Source organism: Salmo salar, chromosome ssa07, assembly GCF_905237065.1.
Source record: "Salmo salar chromosome ssa07, Ssal_v3.1, whole genome shotgun sequence".
NCBI lineage: Eukaryota > Metazoa > Chordata > Actinopteri > Salmoniformes > Salmonidae > Salmo > Salmo salar.
Window position 1 is genome coordinate 6,267,179 of NC_059448.1, and position 24,289 is coordinate 6,291,467.

The following is a 24,289-nucleotide window of genomic DNA, read 5'->3' on the forward strand; positions in this document are numbered from 1 at the left end:
ATCTACCGGAGCGAGAGGTAGGGGAGCTGTACAAATGGCGGAGAACGTACGGTCGCCTTTTGAGTACCGGGAGCCACCGACCCTCGACAGCGACGGGGATGGGAGCAAACCGCCGCCTCCCCGAGGGTGAGATAAATAACTTATTGGGGGAATATCTGATCACTTGCTAGCTACTTGTTTAAAAGTGAAGTCGAATGCAAAGCCGTGCCTGAACGGGTGTGTTTGTTTAGTTAGAGGCATCCATCCCTGTGATGATTCTGAGGAAAAAATGTAACGGCGAAAGTGTTTTTTTTTTTTTCGCTTCAGGATCAATAGCTACCTAGTTTCGTTATTTTTTTGCACAGCCTGTCACCCACTTCTCACCGTTGATTATCCGTATGCTTTTGAGTTTTCGTTTGGGAGGTAGCCAGCTGTAATGTCCTGTCTGTTATTTAATTAGCCAGCTAGCTAACTACTAGCCATCTGTTAGTTAGCAAGCTGGCCAGTTACATCTGCACACGGTAGTCATAGCTAGCTAGCTAAACAGATTAAATTGCATTTAGGCTAGCCTTGCTTGATTTTGATAGCTAGCTAACTCGAAAGCGATATGGCTCGTTATTTAGGCATTTAATCATTAAAACCACATGTTTGCCAGATATTCTGGTACTGTAGTTAGCTATGTGCTACTACAATCTTCATTCAATCTGATGTTGTTGGGGAAATCCGTCAGTTACATTAGGCATCACTTTCACTGTGTAGATCTGACTGACTTGTGGTCTACTGTATAAAGAGAACGAATGAGGGATGCAAAGGCTGTGTGTGTGTCATTTTATATATGCCTGGTTATTGGGGTTTGTCAAATAGCTACAATGTTTACAATATATTATTTGATTGTCTGATACTTTATGGATGTGATCAAATTTGTTTTTTACAATTGTATTCAATAAATATAATGGCCCAGTTTCCCAAGAGCATCTTATGGCCAACTTCATCATTAGAATCATTATTAAATTGCCAAGTTGTTTCCATAATTATTAAAGTTGCACTTGAAAACAAATGAGATATTTTTCACATGCGCTAGATTTTTTTATTTCTTATTTATTTAACCATTATTTAACTAGGCAAGTCAGTTAAGAATAAATTGTTATTTACAGTGACGGCCTAACCCAGACAACACAGCCAACTGTGTGCTACCCTATAGGACTCCCAATTATGGTCGTTTGTGATACAGCCTGGAAATACAACAGGTGTAGACTTTAATGTGAAATGCCTAGTTTTGAGCCCTTCACCAACAATGCAGAGTTAAAAGGTAATTCAATTTAGCAAAAAAAGGACTTAGTAACACAAAAAAATGACAATAACAAGACTATATACAAGGAGTACCGTGTGTGTGTGTGTCGGTGTAGTATGTGTGGATAGAGTCCAGTGAGTGTGCATAGAGCCAATGCAAAAGAAAAAGGGGGTCAATGCAAATTGTCCAGGTAGCCATTTGATTAACTGTTCAGCAGTATTATGGCTTAGGGGTATAAGCTTTTCAGGAACCTTTTGGGCCAAGACGTGGTGCTCTGGTACCGCTTGCTGTGTGGTAACAGAGCGAACAGTCTATGACTTGGGAGGCTGGAGTCTTTGACAATTGTTAGGGCCTTCCTCTGACACCGCCTGGTATAGAGGCCCTGGATGGCAGGGAGCTCGGCCCCAGTGATGTACTGGGCCATACGGTCTACCCTCTGTAGCGCCTTGTGGTCGGACGCCACGCATTTGTCATACCAAGCGGTATTGCAGCCAGTCAAGATACTCTCAATGGTGCAGCTGTATAACATTTTGAGCATCTGAGGGCCCATGCCAAATCTTTTCAGCCTCCTGAGGGGGAAGAGGCGTTGTTGTGCTCTCTTCACGACTGTGTTGGTGCGTTTGGACCATGATAGGTCCTTAGTGATGTGGACACCGAGGAACTTGAATCTCTCGACCTGCTCCATTACAGCCCATCTACAGTGCCTTCAGGAAGTATTCAGACCCCTTGACTTTTTCCAACATTTGTTAGGTTACAGCCATATTCTAAAATGGATTTAAACAAAAATAATTCCTCAGCAATCTACACACAATACCCCATAATGGCAAAGCGAAAACATGTTTTTAGAAATTTTAGAAAATGTATAAAAAAAAAAGAAAAGATACCTTATTTACATATGTATTCAGAATCTTTGCTATGAGACTCAAAATTGAGCTGTGAGCAGGAGTCCACCTGTGATAAATTCAATTGGTTGCACATGATTTGGAAAGGCACACAACTGTCTATAAAAGGTCCCACAGTTGACAGTGCATGTCACAGCAAAAACCAAACTATGAGGTCGATGGAATTGTCTGTAGAGCTCCGAGACAGGATTGTGTCGAGGCACAGATCTGAGGAATGGTATCAAAAAATGTCTGCAGCATTGAAGGTCCCCAAGAACAAAAGTGCGCTTCCATATTTCTTAAATGGAAGAAGTTTGAAACCACCAAGACTCTTCGTAGAGCTGGCCACCCGGCCAAACTGAGAAATCTGGGGAGAAGGCCCTTGGTCAGGGAGGTGACCAAAAATCTGATAGTCACTCTGACAGAATTCCTCTGTGGAGATAGGAGAACCTACCAGGACAACCATCTCTGCAGCACTCCCCCAATCAGGCCTTTTATGGTCGAGGGGCCAGACGGAATCCACTCGTCAGCAAAAGGCACATGACAGACTGCTTGGAGTTTGCCAAAAGGCTTCCAAAGACTCTCAAACCACGAGAAACAAGATTCTCTGGTCTGATGAAACCAAGATTGAACTCTTTTGCCTGAATGCCAAGCGTCACATCTGGAGGAAACCTGGCACCATCCCTACGGTGAATCATAGTGGTGGCAGCATCATGCTGGGGGGATGTTTTTCACCGGCAGGTACTGGGAGACCAGTCAGGATTGAGGCAAAGATCAACAGAGCAAAGTACAGAGAGATCCTTGATGAAAACCTGCTACAGAGCGCTCGGGGCCTCAGACTGGGGCGAAGGTTCACCTTCCAACAGGAAAATTTCCCTAACCACACAGCCAAGACAACGCAGCAGTGGCTTCGGGACAAGTCTCTGAATGTCCTTGAGTGGCCCAGCCAGAGCCCGTACTTGAACTCGATCTGACATCTCTGGAGAGACCTGAAAATAGCTGTGTAGCAATGCTCCCCATCCAACCTGACAGAGCTTGAGAGGATCTGCAGAGAAGAATGGGAGAAACTCGGAATATGTTCTATATGATTATTATAATTTAATTATCAGTAGTTTAACGACAATAAAACAAAATAAACGGGCTAATTCCATTGTGAAAATACAGTGGATCTATGGTAATGCAACATTGAATGATTCAAGGAAATTAGCAGATTTTTGTTTAATTTATTTGCATCTGAATAACAACATTATTATAGCTTATTATTTTAACATCGAATAGGTTATAAATAAATTATTGTTATTATAGCTGATCAAACTTTTATTTCTCACCAGAATGAGGCTGTGATTTGGGAGATTCAGCTCCGTCTGGGCATTCACTAGGTCCATAGACCTAGACCCTGGCCTGTGTGTGTGCTCTCGCTGTTCACTCCGATGGCGACGGCAAGATAGAGATTGTGGCCAAAGCAATTTAGCCAAGGCCAGTTCAGTTGCCTCACTGCAGCCACAATATTTGCCCCGTTGTCTGTGGTGATACAGTACACTTTATTTTTGTCAAGGGGCCAGTCAAGCTATCCCAAACGCAGGGCTTCGGCCAGGGTGTCGGTTGTGTGGAATTGTTTTCAAACAGCGGAAGTGCACTGTCAGACTCATGTAAGGAGTCATATTTACACTTTAGTGCAAAAAAATGAAACTTTTTTTTTTTTTTTTTTTTGCTAGTTGAGATCTTTTTCACCTCACTCCTCCGATCTACTGTAACAATGAAAAAGGCCAGAGGTGAAGAGCAGAGGCTACCCACCCACCCCCAGCCTGTAGGCTATAGGATCTATAGTTGACCTCAGTCCACACTTTTCACTCCACCCCTCCCCTTTTTGAATTGGCTGTTTTGACCTTCAAAGATTCTCCTATCCGTGATAGAGCGGATTTGCTGATTGCGCCACATTAAAAGATGGTTGGAAAGAGGTGGCGAATACAATTTTAATAGACGGACTAAGTTAGCAAAACAATACCATACAAATCAATAGTTATCTACTTTACCCATAGCAGGAGTGTTATACATTAAAATAAACTTGATGAAACATTTTATGAAAAAAAGATGTTTGACAGCTATTTTAGTTTCATGATGGTCAACATCCAAAACTGTCAATGTCACAGTTATCCAATTACCGTCACAGCCTTAGCTGTAGGCTTACTTGGGGTTGTTTTGATGGTGAAAAATGGCCTATTTATAATGTGGCAGATGTAAATGCAATTTATCTAGAAATGTCATTCTTGTCATGTACAAAATAAATCTGTCAGCTCTATTCAGTAAAACATGTATTTTTTTTTTTAAATCTGAAATGTTCTAAATCTGAAGGAACCCCTGGTGTGTTTTGTAGAAGGGTGTGTGTCAGGAAAAGGAAGGGTACCCCTGTGAAGGTGTGCGACCGGGCCTACGTGACAGAGGATGAAGAGGAGGAGGAAGAGGAGAGTCTGTCTGAACACAGCTACAGTCCAGGTAAACACACACACACACACGTGTTGCATGGTATACCGGTACTATGATAATGGTACCAAAACATAAAGAGACTAACATTTTAGAAAACCGTAGAACCGTTGCATATGTAGTACTGGCCCTGCCGATCTAAAGAACCCGCTGGTGTCTGTTTTGCAACAGCAGCTAGTTTCTTGTCGGTCCAATAATGACCACTTCACATTCATTCGCACACCCTCGGCGCAGACCCCAATAATTATTCTGCTGTTACCTTTTTACATTGGGGCAGCGCAGGCAAAGTTGATGCGTTGTATCACGGAAGCAAACCTGGCACTTTTCAGCAATTTTTTTTAAATTAGCATTTTGATTTCATTAGGTCATCCACGTGAATTGTGTAGTAGAATAAAAAAAAAACATACACTCCCCAAAAAAGTATCACCATTGAGCTGTAAGAGAGGCTGATCTTCTCCCCGTGTGATCATTACCTTCTCTCTTGAAATTAATGACTGAGTACAGAATGCATCCTACAAATAGAATATGAGTTCAGATTTGTTTTTTTGTAAATGTTTTAATTGTATTTTTTTATTAAACTTTCTAAGTTGTATAAACATGGCAGTTGGATTATGCATTCAACATGCAAAGTACCTAACTAATCAAATACTACCAATTTCCCAGGTATAGGTAGTAATATAATTATACCTTGTTTCAAAAGTGGGCATGAAAATATTATTCTCAATACATTCAATGAAGGTAGATCTTAGATCATTCCAAAAGAAAATCCGATGATAGGCCATCACAGCCAGGCAATTTATTTAAGGCTGGTTTCTTTACAGCTATAGCCAATTCCTCTATTTTAAGCTCTGCCTCGCAAAACTCATTCAATTCTTGTCTATTGTAGGAATATGCTTTTTTGTTGTTGAGTTTTCTCAAAAAAGTAATAGCCGTTATTGGGGAAGTAGGATGAAATAATGTCTGTAGCAATCAACTTTGGTTCTGTTCTTTCAATCCCATTTAACATACAAATAATTAATAGCATTCCTTTCCTGACATCTTTTTTCAAGGCTGCTAAAGTAAGAGGTGATTTATTCTCGTTTTATCCACTTTGCCGTTGATCTTACGTAGGCGGCAGATATGTCATATCAGAATGAGTGCTTCGTCATATATCACGTGTGAAGCCTTGTTCACATTACCCATAAGCACTCCGTTACTTTGCGCCGGATGTCATGCATTTCAATGGGGACGTCCACAACGGAGTGGAATCGCAACACCCCCTTGCAGTTGGAGGCTCTGTTACGAGATGGACACCGCATACTTTGACATTTTTCAAACTTTGTCAGTCGAAGAACAGGAAGTTACCAAACTACAGAAGAAGAAAACAATTTGCTTTTCTGCGATGGCTTTATGGGATAGCTAGCAACAATTATCCATTACTGTAAGTGTGTACAATTTTTTTTAATTTTTTTTATAGTAATGTTACATAATACACATTGGTTATTAAGGTAGTTACATTACTGTGCATTTGGAAAATATTCAGACCCCTTGACCTTTTCCACATTTTGTTACATTACAGCCTTATTCTAAAATTGATTTTCTCTTTCTCATCAATCTACACACAATATCCCATAATGACAAAGCTAAAACTGTTTTTTAGAAGTTGTTGCTAATTTATTCAAACCAAACTGAAATATCACATTTACATACAGTTGAAGTTGGAAGTTTACATACACTTTTTCAACAACTCCACATTTCTTGTTAACAAACTATAGTTTTGGCAAGTCGGTTAGGACATCTACTTTGTGCATGACACAAGTAATTTTTCCAACAATTGTTTACAGACAGATTATTTCACTTATAAGCTTCATGAGGGAGGAAAATTATGATTTTCCTTTCCTCATGATGCAATCTATTTTGTGAAGTGCACCAAGCCCTCCTGCAGCAAAGCACCCCCACAGCATGTTGCTGCCACCCCCGTGCTTCACGGTTGGGATGGTGTTCTTCGGCTTGCAAGCCTCCCCCTTTTTCCTCCAAACATAACGATGGCCATTATGGCCCAACAGTTCTATTTTTGTTTCATCAGACCAGAGGACATTTCTCCAAAAAGTACGATCTTTGTCCCCATGTGCAGTTGCAAACGGTAGTCTGGCTTTTTTATGGCGGTTTTGGATCAGTGGTTTCTTCCTTGCTGAGCGGCCTTTCAGTTTATGTCGTTATAGGACTCGTTTTACTGTGGATAAAGATACTTTTGTACCGGTTTCCTCCAGCATCTTCACAAGGTCCTTTGCTGCTGTTCTGGGATTGATTTGCACTTTTCGCACCAAAGTATGTTCATCTCTAGGAGACCAAATGCATCTCCTTCCTGAGCGGTATGATGGCTGCGTGGTCCCATGGTGTTTATACTTGCGTACTATTGTTTGTACAGATGAACATGGTACCTTCAGGCGTTTGGAAATTGCTCCCAAGGATGAACCAGACTTGTAGAGGTAAAAAAAATAATAATCTGAGGTCTTGGCTGACTTCTTTTGATATTCCCTTGATGTCAAGCAAAGAGGCACTGAGTTTGAAGGTAGGACTTGAAATACATCCACAGGTACACCTCCAATTGGCTGAAATGATGTCAATTAGCCTATCAGAAGCTTCTAAAGCCATGACATTTTCTCAAATTTTCCAAGCTGTTTGAAGGCACAGTCAACTTAGTGTTTGTAAACTTCTGACCCACTGGAATTGTGTGTGTGTGTGTATTTATTTATTTATATATGTACGTACGTATGTAACAATTCCAGTGGGATATATCCATTTATATTAGGGGATACAATCTTCCCATAGTCAAGATAACAAATGTAAAACATACGGGGTCTATAAAATGTATATAGGTTCAGAAATGTTGTGAAATGGCACAGTTACAAATAGAAATCAAACTGGATGGACATCAGAAATAGAGGCCAGGACTAAAAACAAACTAAATATAACTATTGTAAAATAGATTGTGTCTGTAAAATGTGTACAGTATGTATAAACTGAAGGTAGAAGCCGAAGTGTTATTGTTTATTAGTTTACTCCAATTGGGGGAGGGGTGGTAGGTTTTGCTGGGAATAATAAAGGAATATTCAAAAACAAGTGTGCATTTACCCCAAAAATATATGGGGGGATTGGAAATGATGCCGACAATTACATTGATGAAAGCAGCAATCTATCTGCAATATTAAAGCTGATCAACCCCTTAAGAGGAAAAAATAAATAAATCAATAGATGGATATATTTATCTTGTGGATTAGCACACATTTTATAAACCAAATCGCAGTCAATTTTAAATTAATCCCGGGCTGCTAATTATTTGTTTGATAACAAACAACGGTGTTCAGTCATGTTACCCATCAAGCTAATAACCCGGTTAGTTCACCAGTAGGTCTTGCCTATTGAGTACCCCAGTATGAGTCATAATACCCACAAAACCTAGCTGTAAAACCCTGAAGTGGTTCCAATCATTTTTCCACCATTCATTTTTTCCGTTGGGGATTTTCGAACTATGTCATAAAAGGTGACGTTTTGAGAACCATATAAATCTTTCTAGGACAAGGTGATTTTTTTTTAAATTAATTTTTTAATCAATATATTCGTCTGTAATTGCCCCCCCCCTAAAAATCTATGCTAATTAGCCGCCAATGTGGCTATCATACAGAACTACACATCTTGTCACGAGCTTTGACGTAATCACTCAAGTTGCAGGGTGGGGAGAAACCTCCACATTTCTCCATGCAAACTCGCATCGACAATAGCAACTAACCTAGCAAGTAGATATCAGCCTTTTTTTAGTTTCTTGTGTAAATAATTGATATTGTATATTTCTCGTGTGTAATCTTGTTTATGCATTTTAAAGTTACCTAGCTAGCTACCTTAGCATTTTTTTCTGTATTACTAGAATTGAATTTACCCTGGCTTTTGTAGCCAACTAGCTAACCTTAGGTCTCTCCATCGAGCAGAAGCAAGGATGGTTCTGTGCTATGTACCGGACTGTAACCTCTACTCCGATAGGCACACGTGTTCTCACTCACTCACTCACACTGGGGGTAAGATGTAATTTAAACATCACAGATATAAATTCCCACTGTGTCCATGATAAAATGCAATGTGAACTGTTGTACTACTGGATGAGACTGTGCCTTTGTGATTACTTTAGTTAGCTGCTTTGAGCTAAACTTGTATGTTATATAACCTATTTTGGCAGCCTAGTGTGTGTGTGTGTGTACACTATGTGGAATATTCTTGGAGCAGTGGCTTCCCTGAAAACGGGTACTGACAGGAGGAGCGATATGAGTCTGTCAGAGGTCGTCACGCTGGCTGGGGATGGAGGCTTTGGTGGTCCACACAATGAGAAGCAGGTGTCCCTTCCAGTAATGTGAAGCTGACCGTGGACCTGGTGCCAGTAAGGATGGTCTTCACGGAGGCGGTAAGAACCTCCATCCTTGATATAACAAAAATCTTTTAGCTTCACTGCCTCTTCAATGATAAGGTCCCTGGCACCATAGGGACACTTGACTTCCAGACCGTCCAATGAGGCACCCAGGATCCAGGACCATGTGACTCAAAGCCCTAACTCCTTCACACCCCCATTTTGAATGCCTTGATTCCCTCCTCTTTATCTCTGCCCCACTTTACAGACAACACCCCATCCAACGACTGATCTGAGGACCCTTTTTAGCAGCGATGGAGTAACGAGCTTGGCCCTAACCACTGCTCCATTATTGCTGTCTGTCAACCTCCCTCTCCTCAATGTGTGCCAGTTGGGGTTGGTGCACTGCCGTATAGCCTCCTGCTGCTCCAACGACTGCGCCATGCCAGCCAGGATGCCTGCATGCCCCAGATGCCCTTGTTTTTTTTTTTAACAATGTTCAGACAGGGATGACAGGGAGGGTAGCGGTTGTTTAAGGAGACATGCCATTCCACTGAACCTGCCCTGGAGATGGTTATTTAGACACTGAAGATCCTCCCGTGGGGGCTCTCGGGACAGAGGGTTGTAGTCTTCAGCCGGGTACAGGTCCTCCAACTGACTGCACCTGGTTGGGCACGGGTGGCTTCCTCCACTCGCATTCCACACCCGTACGGCCCATTTTGTGAACCGTCAAAATAGGCTGCAGGCAACACTGATGAGCCACGGAGGCATTCACATGTTGTAGAGAGATTCCCCTGGTCACCTCGAGAAACCTGCCAACAGGAAGTGGTCACCTATAGAGACCTGCCAACAGGAAGGAGGTTAAATGCACCTTGAAATGCCTTTGTTGTAAAGAATGTGCAATATAAATAAAGTTTGATTTGATGACATTACAGCTTTAGAATATTTTATACAATTCCATTAACCTTTTTTAATTGATAACTTGGGATTTTATCACTTGACAATATCAATCGTACAGTGTGAAGGATTCTATAAATCCAGACAGAGAATGCATGTACCACTCTGAATTAATAAATACTGTGCCTATTGAAGATGTGTCAATGGTCATGAAACTACAATACAGACTGAATGTCTAAACTAAGTACATTCTGAATGTCTTAAGTTTTTAGATTCATTCTCATCAATGACAACATTCTAGAACTGAGTTATCACTTATCTAAGTTTGGTATCTGGGTTAATCTGGTTAATGATTAAGTGGCTCTTTCCTTGGAGTATGTTGAAAGCTGGATCGATCACAGTGTATTGCTAAGATGCACAAACTTAACTTAATAGCTACAGTCACTGACACAGGATGAACTTTAGTAGAGTATTGGAAGCTATTTTGTAGATGACACCGCCGAAGTCAAGGATCGGTAGGATAGTCAGTTTTACTAGGGTAAGTTTGGCGGCGTGAGTGAAGGAGGCTTTGTTGCGAAATAGAATGCTGATTCTAGATTTGATTTTGGATTGGAGATGTTTAATATGAGTCTGGATGGAGAGTTTACAGTCTAGCCAGACCCCTAGGTATTTGTAGTTGTCCACGTATCCTAGGTCAGAACTGTCCAGAGTAGTGATGCTAGTCGGGCAGGCAGGTGCGGGCAGTGAACGGTTGAAAAGCATGCATTTGGTTTTACTAGCGTTTAAGAGTAGTTGGAGGCCACAGAAGGAGTGTAGTATGGCATTGAAGCTCGTTTTGGAGGTTAGTTAACACTGTGTAAAAAGAAGGGCCAGAAGTATACAGAATGGTGTCGTCTGCGTAGAGGTGGATCAGAGAATCACCCTCAGCGGTTTCCTCCACGTGGCCAGACTGATAGTGGTCTCCTCCACGTGGCCAGACTGATAGTGGTCTCCTCCACGTGGCCAGACTGATAGTGGTCTCCTCCACGTGGCCAGACTGATAGTGGTCTCCTCCACGTGGCCAGACTGATAGTGGTCTCCTCCACGTGGCCAGACTGATAGTGGTCTCCTCCACGTGGCCAGACTGATAGTGGTCTCCTCCACGTGGCCAGACTGATAGTGGTCTCCTCCACGTGGCCAGACTGATAGTGGTCTCCTCCACGTGGCCAGACTGATAGTGGTCTCCTCCACGTGGCCAGACTGATAGTGCTCTCCTCCACGTGGCCAGACTGATAGTGCTCTCCTCCACGTGGCCAGACTGATAGTGGTCTCCTCCACGTGGCCAGACTGATAGTGGTCTCCTCCACGTGGCCAGACTGATAGGGGTCTCCTCCACGTGGCCAGACTGATAGTGCTCTCCTCCACGTGGCCAGACTGATAGTGGTCTCCTCCACGTGGCCAGACTGATAGTGGTCTCCTCCACGTGCCCAGACTGATAGTGGTCTCCTCCACGTGGCCAGACTGATAGTGGTCTCCTCCACGTGGCCAGACTGATAGTGGTCTCCTCCACGTGGCCAGACTGATAGTGGTCTCCTCCACGTGGCCAGACTGATAGTGGTCTCCTCCACGTGGCCAGACTGATAGTGGTCTCCTCCACGTGGCCAGACTGATAGTGGTCTCCTCCACGTGGCCAGACTGATAGTGCTCTCCTCCACGTGGCCAGACTGATAGTGGTCTCCTCCACGTGGCCAGACTGATAGTGGTCTCCTCCACGTGGCCAGACTGATAGGGGTCTCCTCCACGTGGCCAGACTGATGGTGGTCTCCTCCACGTGGCCAGACTGATGGTGGTCTCCTCCACGTGGCCAGACTGATGGTGGTCTCCTCCACGTGGCCAGACTGATGGTGGTCTCATCCACGTGGCCAGACTGATGGTGGTCTCCTCCACGTGGCCAGACTGATGGTGGTCTCCTCCACGTGGCCAGACTGATGGTGGTCTCCTCCACGTGGCCAGACTGATGGTGGTCTCCTCCACGTGGCCAGACTGATGGTGGTCTCCTCCACGTGGCCAGACTGATGGTGGTCTCCTCCACGTGGCCAGACTGATGGTGGTCTCCTCCACGTGGCCAGACTGATGGTGGTCTCCTCCACGTGGCCAGACTGATGGTGGTCTCCTCCACGTGGCCAGACTGATGGTGGTCTCCTCCACGTGGCCAGACTGATGGTGGTCTCCTCCACGTGGCCAGACTGATGGTGGTCTCCTCCACGTGGCCAGACTGATGGGGGTCTCCTCCACGTGGCCAGACTGATGGGGGTCTCCTCCACGTGGCCAGACTGATGGGGGTCTCCTCCACGTGGCCAGACTGATGGGGGTCTCCTCCACGTGGCCAGACTGATGGGGGTCTCCTCCACGTGGCCAGACTGATGGGGGTCTCCTCCACGTGGCCAGACTCATGGTGGTCTCCTCCACGTGGCCAGACTCATGGTGGTCTCCTCCACGTGGCCAGACTGATGGTGGTCATCCTCCACGTGGCCAGACTCATGGTGGTCTCCTCCACGTGGCCAGACTCATGGTGGTCTCCTCCACGTGGCCAGACTGATGGTGGTCTCCTCCACGTGGCCAGACTGATGGTGGTCTCCTCCACGTGGCCAGACTGATGGGGGTCTCCTCCACGTGGCCAGACTGATGGTGGTCTCCTCCACGTGGCCAGACTGATGGTGGTCATCCTCCACGTGGCCAGACTGATGGTGGTCATCCTCCACGTGGCCAGACTGATGGTGGTCATCCTCCACGTGGCCAGACTGATGGTGGTCTCCTCCACGTGGCCAGACTGATGGGGGTCTCCTCCACGTGGCCAGACTGATGGTGGTCATCCTTGGAAAAAGCCATAATGTGTGAAATAGACACCAAAGTCGACATACTGTACAAACAATTATCAATGCTAAGTAATCCAAAATATGTGTAACTAGCTAGCTAAAGTTTTGTCAGTGGCTAGTTTAAGACCGAGAAATGGGACAGAAGAAGTTCAACACTTTATTCAATTCATTTCAATACAGCACATGGATTCATCATGGATTGGGCACATATCTCTGATCGCGCAGGTGAAGAGTAGCTGACCGTGTCGGCTAGATGTGACGTGCAGGAGCTTCCTGCAGGAATTCGTAGTCTTGCTGAGGTGTTCTCCGTTTTGCTAATTAGCATGACATTTTTTTTGTGTAAATTGAGGCAAATATATTGATGACTCAAATTGTCAGGGTAGAGAGATTTTACACGGTTATCAAAACATCACGCCAAGCCTACACCGGGCACATACTTGGTGGGGAAACGATTGGAACCATTAACGTGTTTGACTACAAGGTTTTATGGGTATTATGAAGCGTCCGACTGTGGCGGACTATATAGGAACACATTTGGAATGGCATTGGCACAGGAAGAAAGGAAAAAGGGTCTGCTACTCATGAGATGTGTATCTAAGGTAGAATTCATATAGGCCTTAACGGAAGCCTAAGCTTTGTTAAATAAATCTCTCTCTCTATAGTGTTTTCCCCTCACTGCCAAAAAGGACATGCAGATCATTGTGTTTATCTATTCAGTCCTCCAGCCCTATCATGTGTTCTGCTGTTCTTACTTGTTTCTAACTCTCCCAGGTGATGGACAGTACCCAGACGGAGCGGAGGACAGACTACCTCCAACCGGAAGCCCTTACTACCTCGCCGACCCCTCCCAGCTCTGGTGAGAGAGATAGTAGGATCATGGAATAGACAACCAATGACAGACATGTCTTGAGAAATCAATCAAATGTCTGTAGTTGCATTGAGACTGCAGTGTATGGGTCAACCTTACCTATTGCAGGGTGTGCAGGCTTTTGTTCAAGCCCAGTTTCTAACACACCTCACCAAGACCTTGGTCAGTGAAATCAGGTGTGGTTGCTAGGCAAGAGCAAAAGTCTGTGTCTCCAGTGGATGGTGTGTAACGTTACTTTGTTTCTCCGTCCAGTGTGTCGGAGCTGGGCGAGGAGGGGGCGAGTGGGGTCCGGGGGCCAGTGCTCTTCCACCCCCCGCCCAACTGTAGGATCCGAGAGGTGCACTGCGGGAGTCAGGTGCGGCTGGTCGTCATAGCGATTCGCGACATCGCCAAAGGGGAGGAGATCACAGTGGACTACAGCCTGATGGACTGGGGAGAGAACGCCATGGTGACTAATGACTCTGATAACATCGCCAGCTTGCCTCGTTGCAAACCCATTTCGGCTATTCTTAAATATACTCCGTGAATGAGTGTGGTCAGAGGTCATGACGTCTGACCAACAGAAACCTCATACACATCAAAATTCGCAGTTCTGGCATTACTAGTTGCTTGTTGTGTTGTTTCCTTGTTCTGTCCATGTAAAGAACATTGCCCAGTGTGATTGGTTGGGCTCCATATTTGAAGCCTGTTGGTTGCTTTATGAATATCCTAGGGATTCCATAGCTCTGTGTCTCTGAGGGTTTGACTGCAGCTTTAACCCAGACAATAACAAAAATAAGGTAATCAGAAGATCGTGACCTCAACTTAATTTTTTTCTATTGGTTACTGTGCGGATTTATAAAGTTGCTCATTTGTTATGTTTTTGGATTTTGTCTCCGAACAGGATGAAGAGCCTGGCCCCCACCCGCTGTCTCTCTCCGACTACCTCACCCCCTCCTGGTCCCTCTCCCCCTCCTCCTCCCCGCTAACTCACACTGAGCCCAGCGATTCGGACCGAGAGGAGGAGGAGGAAGACGACGATGACGACGAAGAAGAAGAGATGGAGGAGCTGAGGGGCCGCATGCTCCGCCGCCGAAAGAAGCGCAAAATAGCCACCCCCGTCACCACCACCAAGAAGAAGAGTGTCGCCAACCCCAGGGCCGGACCCGGGCGCCCCTGCTCATCCTCCTTCTCCCGGCTGGCTGCCTCCTCGACCTCGACCCCGGCCCAGACCCCGTCTCAGCCCGCCACCCCACTGGCGCCCCCCACCACCAACATCAACAACAACATCAACATAAACATCGGCAGCTCCAGCGGGGCCACTGTCAGCCGGCGGCAGCACTGCCCCTACTGCGGCCGCCACTACCGCTCTCTGGCACGCCACCTGGAGAAACACCATGCCAACCAGCCAGAGGTCAGGGCTGCCATGGAGCTATCCGCACTCCACACACACCCTTCCTCCTCTACCTCCTCCTCGCACGGCCACATCTTCGCCTCCCCCCAGCCCTCCTCTTCCTCTGCTCCCGCCCCTCCCCCTCTTTTCTCCAGGGAGAGAGAGAGGGATGCGGTGGCCGCTCGAAGTTCCTCGGGGGCGGTCTCCTTTTCACTTTCACTCTCCCCACCCTCGGCTTCTCAGTCGGCCGCGGCCAAAAAAGCCTCCAACTTATCGGTTCAGACGCCCAAGCCAGGCTCAGCCCCTGCAGTGGCACCGGTGAAAAGTCCTCCCACATCCACGCCACCCAGGAGGGGCCGCAAGCCGAAGAGAGAGAAGGAGGAGCAGCAGAAAGCGGGGGAGTCCATCAGGAGCAAAGAGGAAGAGATGCCTCCACCTCCTACCCCCAAGCCGGAGGAAGAAGAGCAGGATGAGGAGCTGAGTGGAGCGGGGACAGTAGAGAGTCCTGGGGACTGGAGTACACAGATGGCTAGGTATGACAGATAATATGGTTCTGCTACATTGGAAAGAGAAGTTGGGCCTAAATTAAATGTTACATATGAAGTTCTGAATTGAAATTGCTTGAGAAATGCATATTTTACCATTCTATCAATATTATAATGGAGATGTAAAGTTCTCCAGTCTTCTTTTCAGCTCCTTCATCACCTGATTTATTAACAAAAGGAACATGTCAATCCTCATGACATGGCACAAGTGGGTGGGGCTTCCTCTTATGTACTCTGCTTCTCCTTTATTGTTCTCAACCGGGGGGCGATGACATCAGACCAACTCCTTGAATGGCCTACTCAATGGAGTTTGCAGTTGTCAATTTTTTGGGGATTCTGCTCAAAACATTTTTGGGTCCTTAAGTGTATTCGTGGGATATTGATTTTCAACAGGAAAAGAAAAAAAATGTGCTTTCAAATATTACATTTTGACATTGTATTTTTTTAAACTCTCACCCTCTGTGTCGCTCTCTCACCCTCTGTGTCGCTCTCTCACCCTCTGTGTCGCTCTCTCACCCTCTGTGTCGCTCTCTCTCCCTCTGTCGCTCTCTCTCTCTCCTTCTGTGTCGCTCTCTCTCTCCCTCTCTCTTTCTCTCTTTTTTCTAGCTCCCACAGACACCACATGCCCCCTCTCCTCTCTTCCCTCTCCTGCCTGGTGCTCTACCTGAGCCGGCAGCAGCACTCTTCCTTCTTGTCTCTCACTCGCTCCCCCAGTTCGGCTGAGGCCTGGCGCCTCCTCTGCCATTCCAGCCTGGCGCTGCTCATCCTCTACAACCGCCACCGAGAGTGTGAGGTGGCCAAGCTCACCACCCAGGACTACCACAACCGCACCACCCCCCCAAGCCCTACCCTGACCCAGGCTAACTCGGCCAACACCCCCCCCACAGGCATGGAGGCCATCCTCTCCCCCTTCGAGCATCAGGTCCTCTGCCACCTCCCCCGGGCAGGTGTGCTGGGTAAGAGGGGGCGTATCCAGCCCCTCATCCTGCCCCCGCACTGCGAGTCCTGCCTGGAACTGCTCCTTCAGACCTCCTCCAACGTGGGCGTCGACCCCCACAGCCCCTACGTCTTCTCCCGGCCCTTCCACTCGCCCGCAACGCCTCTCCGGGGCACCGACCTACTGCGCAACCTGGCACGTGCCAGCGGCGCCAAGAACCCCAGGGCGTTGACCCAGACACGGGCGCGCCAGCAGGTGGCCATTCTCACCCAGCTACTGCTCCTGGAGGAAGGCGAGGGGCAGGGCCAGCCGGGCGGGGCAGCCGCCAAGCGCCTGGAAGACTTCCTGCAGAGGGAGTACCACGTGACCCAGAGCTGTGCCACGATAGGCCGAGACCCGGCGCTGATGGGCCGTGTGGGCAGGGTGGTGATCTATGGGGAAAAGGAGGGGGTCCTCTTCAGAGGGATGAGTCTGCAGCACATCTGTCTGGAGCTGGATGGTAAGGGGAAACTACAGGGAACTGGGCTCTGGTATGACCAAACTACCACACACTGCAAATCCATGGCACAGCTCCATCCCTTATCAGAGAAAGTTGTGTGTGTGTGTGTGTGTGTGGGGGGGTGCGTTCTGTTCATGAAGGGTTTGCACCTGATACATACTGAAGGGAATAAAGGACAATAGTTACATTGCATTTACATGTGAATTAGTAATCTCCCCATCTCATTGGGATGGAAGAGAGGAGGAAACGGCACTAGAGGAATGATGGCTTTGTTACCAAGGGAGGCATGGCAAGTATGCTGGTCATGCTCATTAGCGGTATATTTACTAGCAAGTATGCTGGTCATGCTCACTAGCGGTATATTTACTAGCAAGTATGCTGGTCATGCTCACTAGGGATATGTTTACTAGCAAGTATGCTGGTCATGCTCACTAGGGATGTGTTTACTAACAAGTATGCTGGTCATGCTCAGTAGCGATATATTTACTAACAAGTATGCTGGTCATGCTCAGTAGCGATATGTTTACTAACAAGTATGCTGGTCATGCTCAGTAGCGATATATTTACTAACAAGTATGCTGGTCATGCTCAGTAGCGATATATTTACTAGCAAGTATGCTGGTCATGCTCAGTAGGGATGTGTTTACTAACAAGTATGCTGGTCATGCTCAGTAGGGATATGTTTACTAACAAGTATGCTGGTCATGCTCAGTAGGGATATGTTTACTAACAAGTATGCTGGTCATGCTCAGTAGCGATATATTTACTAGCAAGTATGCTGGTCATGCTCAGTAGCGATATGTTTACTAGCAAGTATGCTGGTCATGCTCAGTAGCGATATGTTTACTAACAAGTATGCTGGTCATGCTCACTAGCGGTATATTTACTAACAAGTATGCTGGTCATGCTCAGTAGGGATGTGTTTACTAACAAGTATGCTGGTCATGCTCACTAAGGATATGTTTACTAACAAGTATGCTGGTCATGCTCAGTAGCGATATGTTTACTAACAAGTATGCTGGTCATGCTCAGTAGCGATATATTTACTAACAAGTATGCTGTTAATGCTCAGTAGCGATATGTTTACTAACAAGTATGCTGGTCATGCTCAGTAGCGATATGTTTACTAACAAGTATGCTGTTCATGCTCAGTAGCGATATGTTTACTAACAAGTATGCTGTTCATGCTCAGTAGCGATATGTTTACTAACAAGTATGCTGGTCATGCTCAGTAGCGATATGTTTACTAACAAGTATGCTGTTAATGCTCAGTAGCGATATGTTTACTAACAAGTATGCTGGTCATGCTCAGTAGGGCTATGTTTACTATTTGTAAGTTGGTAATAAAGCAGTAGTAAGGGATTGCATGTTTAGAGGTTTACACATGAAGGGTGATTCTCCTCTCACTCGGACACAGCTGGGAACAAACTTATTTGTAAAAATTTTATTTTTTTATATTGGGAGGCCAGCTGCAACAGAGCCTGGACTTGAACCAGGATCTGTAGTGGAACAGCTAGAACTGCGATGCAGTGCCTTAGACCACTGCGCCACTTGGGAGGCCAGCTGGGAGCAAACTTACCAGAACATTTTAAATAGATGGGAACTCTGAACAGGGTACCTTGTAATTGCATTGCCTGCCGTACAACGATCTGTCCTTCTCACAGACATTGTTAACGGACATCTTGTCTTGGTGTTGTATGTTATGGTTTGCTTATTACATAAATGAAAGAGGAAAACCTTGCCCTGAGTCTCCAAGCCTTTTACATTGTATAAGGCAGGTTATAGTGAATGAACAAAACATGTTGTTCATGCTTTGTTCATTCACTCTCCGTCTTCTATCCCTACCCAACGCGCTCTCTCTGTCTTCTATCCCTACCCAACGCGCTCTCTCTGTCTTCTATCCCTCTCCAACGCGCTCTCTCCGTTTTCTATCCCTCTCCAACGCGCTCTATCTGTCTTGTATCCCTCTCCAACGCGCTCTCTCTGTCTTCTATCCCTCTCCAACGCGCTCTCTCCGTCTTCTATCCCTCTCCAACGCGCTCTCTCCGTCTTCTATCCCTACCCAACGCGCTCTCTCCGTCTTCTATCCCTACCCAACGCGCTCTCTCCGTCTTCTATCCCTACCCAACGCGCTCTCTCCGTCTTCTATCCCTACCCAACGCGCTCTCTCCGTCTTCTATCCCTACCCAACGCGCTCTCTCCGTCTTCTATCCCTACCCAACGCGCTCTCTCCGTCTTCTATCCCTACCCAACGCGCTCTCTCCGTCTTCTATCCCTACCCAACGCGCTCTCTCCGTCTTCTATCCCTACCCAACGCGCTCTCTCCGTCTTCTATCCGTACCCAACGCGCTCTCTCCGTCTTCTATCCCTACCCAACGCGCTCTCTCCGTCTTCTACCCCACCCAGCTCGCTCTCTCCGTCTTCTACCCCTACCCAGCGCGCTCTCTCCGTCTTCTACCCCTACCCAGCGCGCTCTCTCCGTCTTCTACCCCTACCCAGCGCGCTCTCTCCGTCTTCTACCCCTACCCAGCGCGCTCTCTCCGTCTTCTACCCCTACCCAGCGCGCTCTCTCCGTCTTCTACCCCTACCCAGCGCGCTCTCTCCGTCTTCTACCCCTACCCAGCGCGCTCTCTCCGTCTTCTACCCCTACCCAGCGCGCTCTCTCCGTCTTCTACCCCTACCCAGCGCGCTCTCTCCGTCTTCTACCCCTACCCAGCGCGCTCTCTCCGTCTTCTACCCCTACCTAACGCGCTCTCTCCGTCTTCTATCCCTACCCAACAGTGATGTCAGGGAACTCTGCAGACTCCTTCTCAGACGACTCGGACGTGGAGGCAGAGAAGGTTAAGGAGAAGGTTAAAGAGAAGGTTAAGGAGAAGGTGGAGGAGGTGAAGAAGCAACCAGGTCAACCCCCCAGCAAGAATAAAGCCCCTGCTCCCTCCTCCGTCAACCCCTCGCTCCCTGGTGCCCACAAGAGGAGGATCATACAGCCCAAGTCAGGTATGTACAGTTGTATTTGTTCTACCAAATGCATTACCTATTCAAACCTATCTGGGTGAATGTGTTTTTGAACAATAGCCGCTTTAATACACATTATTGCGCTACATCCATGCAAGCCATTGCGAGCCAGCGTCAGACATGTTAGAAAATTGAGGGACTCAACAAGCCAATCGATAACTTCCTCACAGTTAACGAGTCCTTTCAAATCTACTCAAGTGTGCCGGTCACATGCCCCATCAGCCACTGGGGTTCGAGCCCTGGGTCAGGTGACTCTGTCTACTTTTTCTGCTCCTTTCTCTATATCCCAACCTGTACTTGTATGAACAAAACTATACAAAAATATGTAAGGAGATCAAAACGATGTTTCATGAATATACACTGCTCAAAAAAATTAAGAGAACACTTAAACAACACATCCTAGATCTGAATGAAAGAAATAATCTTATTAAATACTTTTTTCTTTACATAGTTGAATGTGCTGACAACAAAATCACACAAAAATAATCAATGGAAATCCAATTTATCAACCCATGGAGGTCTGGATTTGGAGTCACACTCAAAATTAAAGTGGAAAACCACACTACAGGCTGATCCAACTTTGATGTAATGTCCTTAAAACAAGTCAAAATGAGGCTCAGTAGTGTGTGTGGCCTCCACGTGGCTGTATGACCTCCCGACAACGCCTGGGCATGCTCCTGATGAGGTGGCGGATGGTCTCCTGAGGGATCTCCTCCCAGACCTGGACTAAAGCATCCACCAACTCCTGGACAGTCTGTGGTGCAACGTGGCGTTGGTGGATGGAGCGAGACATGATGTCCCAGATGTGCTCAATTGGATTCAGGTCTGGGGAACGGGCGGGCCAGTCCATAGCATCAATGCCTTCCTCTTGCAGGAACTGCTGACACACTCCAGCCACATGAGGTCTAGCATTGTCTTGCATTAGGATGAACCCAGGGCCAACCGCACCAGCATATGGTCTCACAAGGGGTCTGAGAATCTCATCTTGGTACCTAATGGCAGTCAGGCTACCTCTGGCGAGCACATGGAGGGCTGTGTGGCCCCCCCCAAAGAAATGCCACCCCACACCATGACTGACCCACCGCCAAACCGGTCATGCTGGAGGATGTTGCAGGCAGCAGAACGTTCTCCACGGCGTCTCCAGACTCTGTCACGTCTGTCACATGTGCTCAGTGTGAACCTGCTTTCATCTGTGAAGAGCACAGGGTGAATTTGCCAATATTGGTGTTCTCTGGCAAATGCCAAACGTCCTGCACGGTGTTGGGCTGTAAGCACAACCCCCACCTGTGGACGTCGGGCCCTCATACCACCCTCATGGAGTCTGTTTCTGACCGTTTGAGCAGACACATGCACATTTGTGGCCTGCTGGGGGTCATTTTGCAGGCCTCTGGCAGTGCTCCTCCTGCTCCTCCTTGCACAAAGGCGGAGGTAGCGGTCCTGCTGCTGGGTTGTTGCCCTCCTACGTCCTCCTCCACGTCTCCTGGTGTACTGGCCTGTCTCCTGGTAGCGCCTCCATGCTCTGGACACTACGCTGACAGACACAGCAAACCTTCTTGCCACAGCTCGCATTGATGTGCCATCCTGGATGAGCTGCACTACCTGAGCCACTTGTGTGGGTTGTAGACTCCGTCTCATGCTACCACTAGAGTGAAAGCACCGCCAGCATTCAAAAATGACCAAAACATCAGCCAGGAAGCATAGGAACTGAGAAGTGGTCTGTGGTTACCACCTGCAGAACCACTCCTTTATTTGGGGTGTCTTGCTTATTGCCTATAATTTCCACCTGTTGTCTATTCCATTTGCACAACAGCATGTGAAATGTATTGTCAATCAGTGTTGCTTCCTAAGTGGACAGTTTGATTTCACAGAAGTGTGATTGACTTGGAGTTACATTGTGTTGTTTAAGTGTTCCTTTACTTTTTTTGAGCAGTGTGTGTGTGTGTGTGTGTGTGTGTGTGTGTGTGTGTGTGTGTGTGTGTGTGTGTGTGTGTGTGTGTATACATACATACATACATACATACATACATACATGTACACATACACACACAAGTGTTTAGGGGTTAGGTACTCGGTGGGTATGGATTTGGAATTGGGAAATTGATGTTCGTGACTCTGTCCTGTGTTCCCAGGGAAGCGTGGGGTGCTGAAACGGCCCTGGTCGGAGGCGGAGCGCATCGCCGTGGAGACGCACCTGAAGAGGAACATCATGGAGCAGCGCGTGCCAGCCAAGGCGGACTGCGAGCGCTGCCTGCAGCTCTGTCCCCTGCTGGTCAGCAACCAGCGTGACTGGAGAGCCATCAAGTTCTACTGCCACAACCGCATCCAGCTACTGAAGAAGCAGGGCAGGAGGGAGAGGGCAGGACACTCTGTTAGATAGAGATGGGAGAGAGCGAGAGAACTGACTTCTACCATCTGGAGTGACCCTATTCTAGTCCTGGAGAAGTGCAGTCTGCTTGTTTTTCGACCGAATTTACCTGACCTCTGACCTGACCTTAGAGGTCGTTCCTGGGACTAGGTGTGCAGTATCAGTCCTAGCCGTGTAGCCCAGTAATGCAGTGTTGTCTTCATCAAGAGTCAAGGAGAGAATTAACTGGGATTAGTTGAAATGTCTCCTCTGACCAGAGGACATATCCACATAGTGTCTCAAAAGGTTCTAGGAATCCTGTTAAAACCGTTTTTTAAGACAAAAAAAAAACTCCCAGCTCACAGTAGGTTTTAGGATGTTAAGACACTGACCAGACAAACTCTGAGCCAGGAGTAACATCAACTCCTAAAAAGGTTATCTCAGCTGGTCATCACGACAGTTTGAGGTACCGATGGTGATGACACTCATCGTTGTAAATTATGGGAACTAACCAATCACGAAGAGGCATGGCCAGCTGTGAACTGTATAGCACGTTTCAGACACCCAGATGAATGTGACTGTACATCAAATGTTGTAATGGTAAAACACTTGATATAATTTGTCTGACATGATCACTTTGTCTACTCCTAATTATTGCCTAATATGTTGGCGTGCATAACCTTCTTTTTTATTTTATTTTACCAATTGTGATGTTTGTTAAAAGCGTAAGTTTTATAATATTGTCGCTAACACTCTGAACTCCTGGATAACTACTCTAAATGTATTTTGTACAGTACTGTAGGCATCAAGTCTCTTACTGATAATGTTGCATAAAAAGTTGTATCATTTTCATCATCCAATCAAAGTTAACATAGGCCCTAAATACCTTCAGTGTCCCAATATTCCTTAGACATATTATTTAACAATGTTGCAGGCCTTTTTTTTTATTATCAGACACCTGCTGGTAACTCTTAACTGGTGAGGTCAACTCATGAGGTCTCCTCAGTATCTGTCAACTAGGTTAGGACTCTTATGACTAAAGAGGTTTCATGCCTAGCTTTTATTTCTACCCGTAAGAGTAAGAGTAAAATGTCTCTATTCTCAGCGCTTACGACACATTTTCTACCCTGAGACGCTTTGTGAATATGGGCCCTGGATTACGGAACAATGGTCCTAGAAGTTACTGGAGAATCCCGTGTTTTAAACCATTTATTTCAGTCTGTTGGGAAATGACCGGGAAAGTGAGGGAGTTCAGAGGAGTGGGTCCACCTCCACTGAAAGCTGAAGACCAAATGTGAATATTAGGTTATCTTTACAAAGATGGAGGAAGAAACATATGGTTTGAACCAATAAGATCACCCCCCCCCTAGAATGAGCATCCATGTCATATGGACTGGGATGAGCTGTTTGATATGGATAACTGACTGCCGTGAACTCTTAACCATTGCTATCACGGCCAGCTGTGTTTTTAACGGTATCGATCAAAGTATTGGACCATGATGCACCAGTGAACTTGTTCACACACAACTCTGTACCACGGTTTCAGTTAAACTGATATGAAACGAGGCACGCTTACTTTAAATTGTTTATCATGTCTGTTTTAAAAAAAAAATATTTTGTAGTCATTTTACTCGACAATATATGGTCTTGTTAGTAACAAATGTAAATACGTGCTAATCAAGAATGAAATTTGACGTAGTAGTGGTTATAAAGTTGGTCGTATTGTGCTAAGGTGTACATATTGTAAATACCACATTTTGAAGTGTTTTCTGAACCACAAATTGTAACGTGATATTTTGCACTATGGTAACAGAAGTAACAGAAAAGGTTATCTACAGTACTGCAAAACAAAAATTTAAAAAAATCTGAATAGTCTAATGATAAAGAACATGTGTCAGAACAATATTCTAAACGTGTTTTCTTGAAACAAATGTAGCTATATCTAATAAT

At 46.3% G+C, this 24,289-nt stretch overlaps 1 protein-coding gene across 3 annotated transcripts; it reads left to right on the forward strand.

The window, feature by feature from the left end:
• Positions 1-24,244, forward strand: LOC106608490 (flocculation protein FLO11). Of its 3 annotated transcripts, none has more exons than XM_014206428.2 (8): positions 1-126; positions 4,526-4,644; positions 13,531-13,615; positions 13,880-14,075; positions 14,511-15,532; positions 16,151-16,980; positions 19,762-19,977; positions 22,125-24,244. In XM_014206428.2, exons 1-8 carry the CDS (start codon positions 35-37, stop codon positions 22,370-22,372), a joined length of 2,808 nt encoding a protein of 935 aa, XP_014061903.1. In that variant the 5' UTR covers positions 1-34; the 3' UTR covers positions 22,373-24,244. The 3 variants fall into 3 exon arrangements, with proteins under 3 accessions (XP_014061903.1, XP_045577416.1, XP_045577417.1); XM_045721460.1 differs by having other exon boundaries at positions 7-126; positions 4,504-4,644; XM_045721461.1 differs by lacking the exons at positions 1-126; positions 4,526-4,644 and adding an exon at positions 7,607-9,064.
• Positions 24,245-24,289: the final 45 nt, after the last annotated feature.

What these genes read in the sequence shown, in the direction of transcription:
- LOC106608490 (XM_014206428.2), top strand. Translation starts at nt 35, where the DNA reads ATGGCGGAGAACGTACGGTCGCCTTTTGAGTACCGGGAGCCACCGACC. An exon ending in AAACCGCCGCCTCCCCGAGG is followed by an intron (nt 127 to 4,525) that starts GTGAGATAAATA and finishes TGTGTTTTGTAG; the next exon opens with AAGGGTGTGTGTCAGGAAAA. An exon ending in TGAACACAGCTACAGTCCAG is followed by an intron (nt 4,645 to 13,530) that starts GTAAACACACAC and finishes TAACTCTCCCAG; the next exon opens with GTGATGGACAGTACCCAGAC.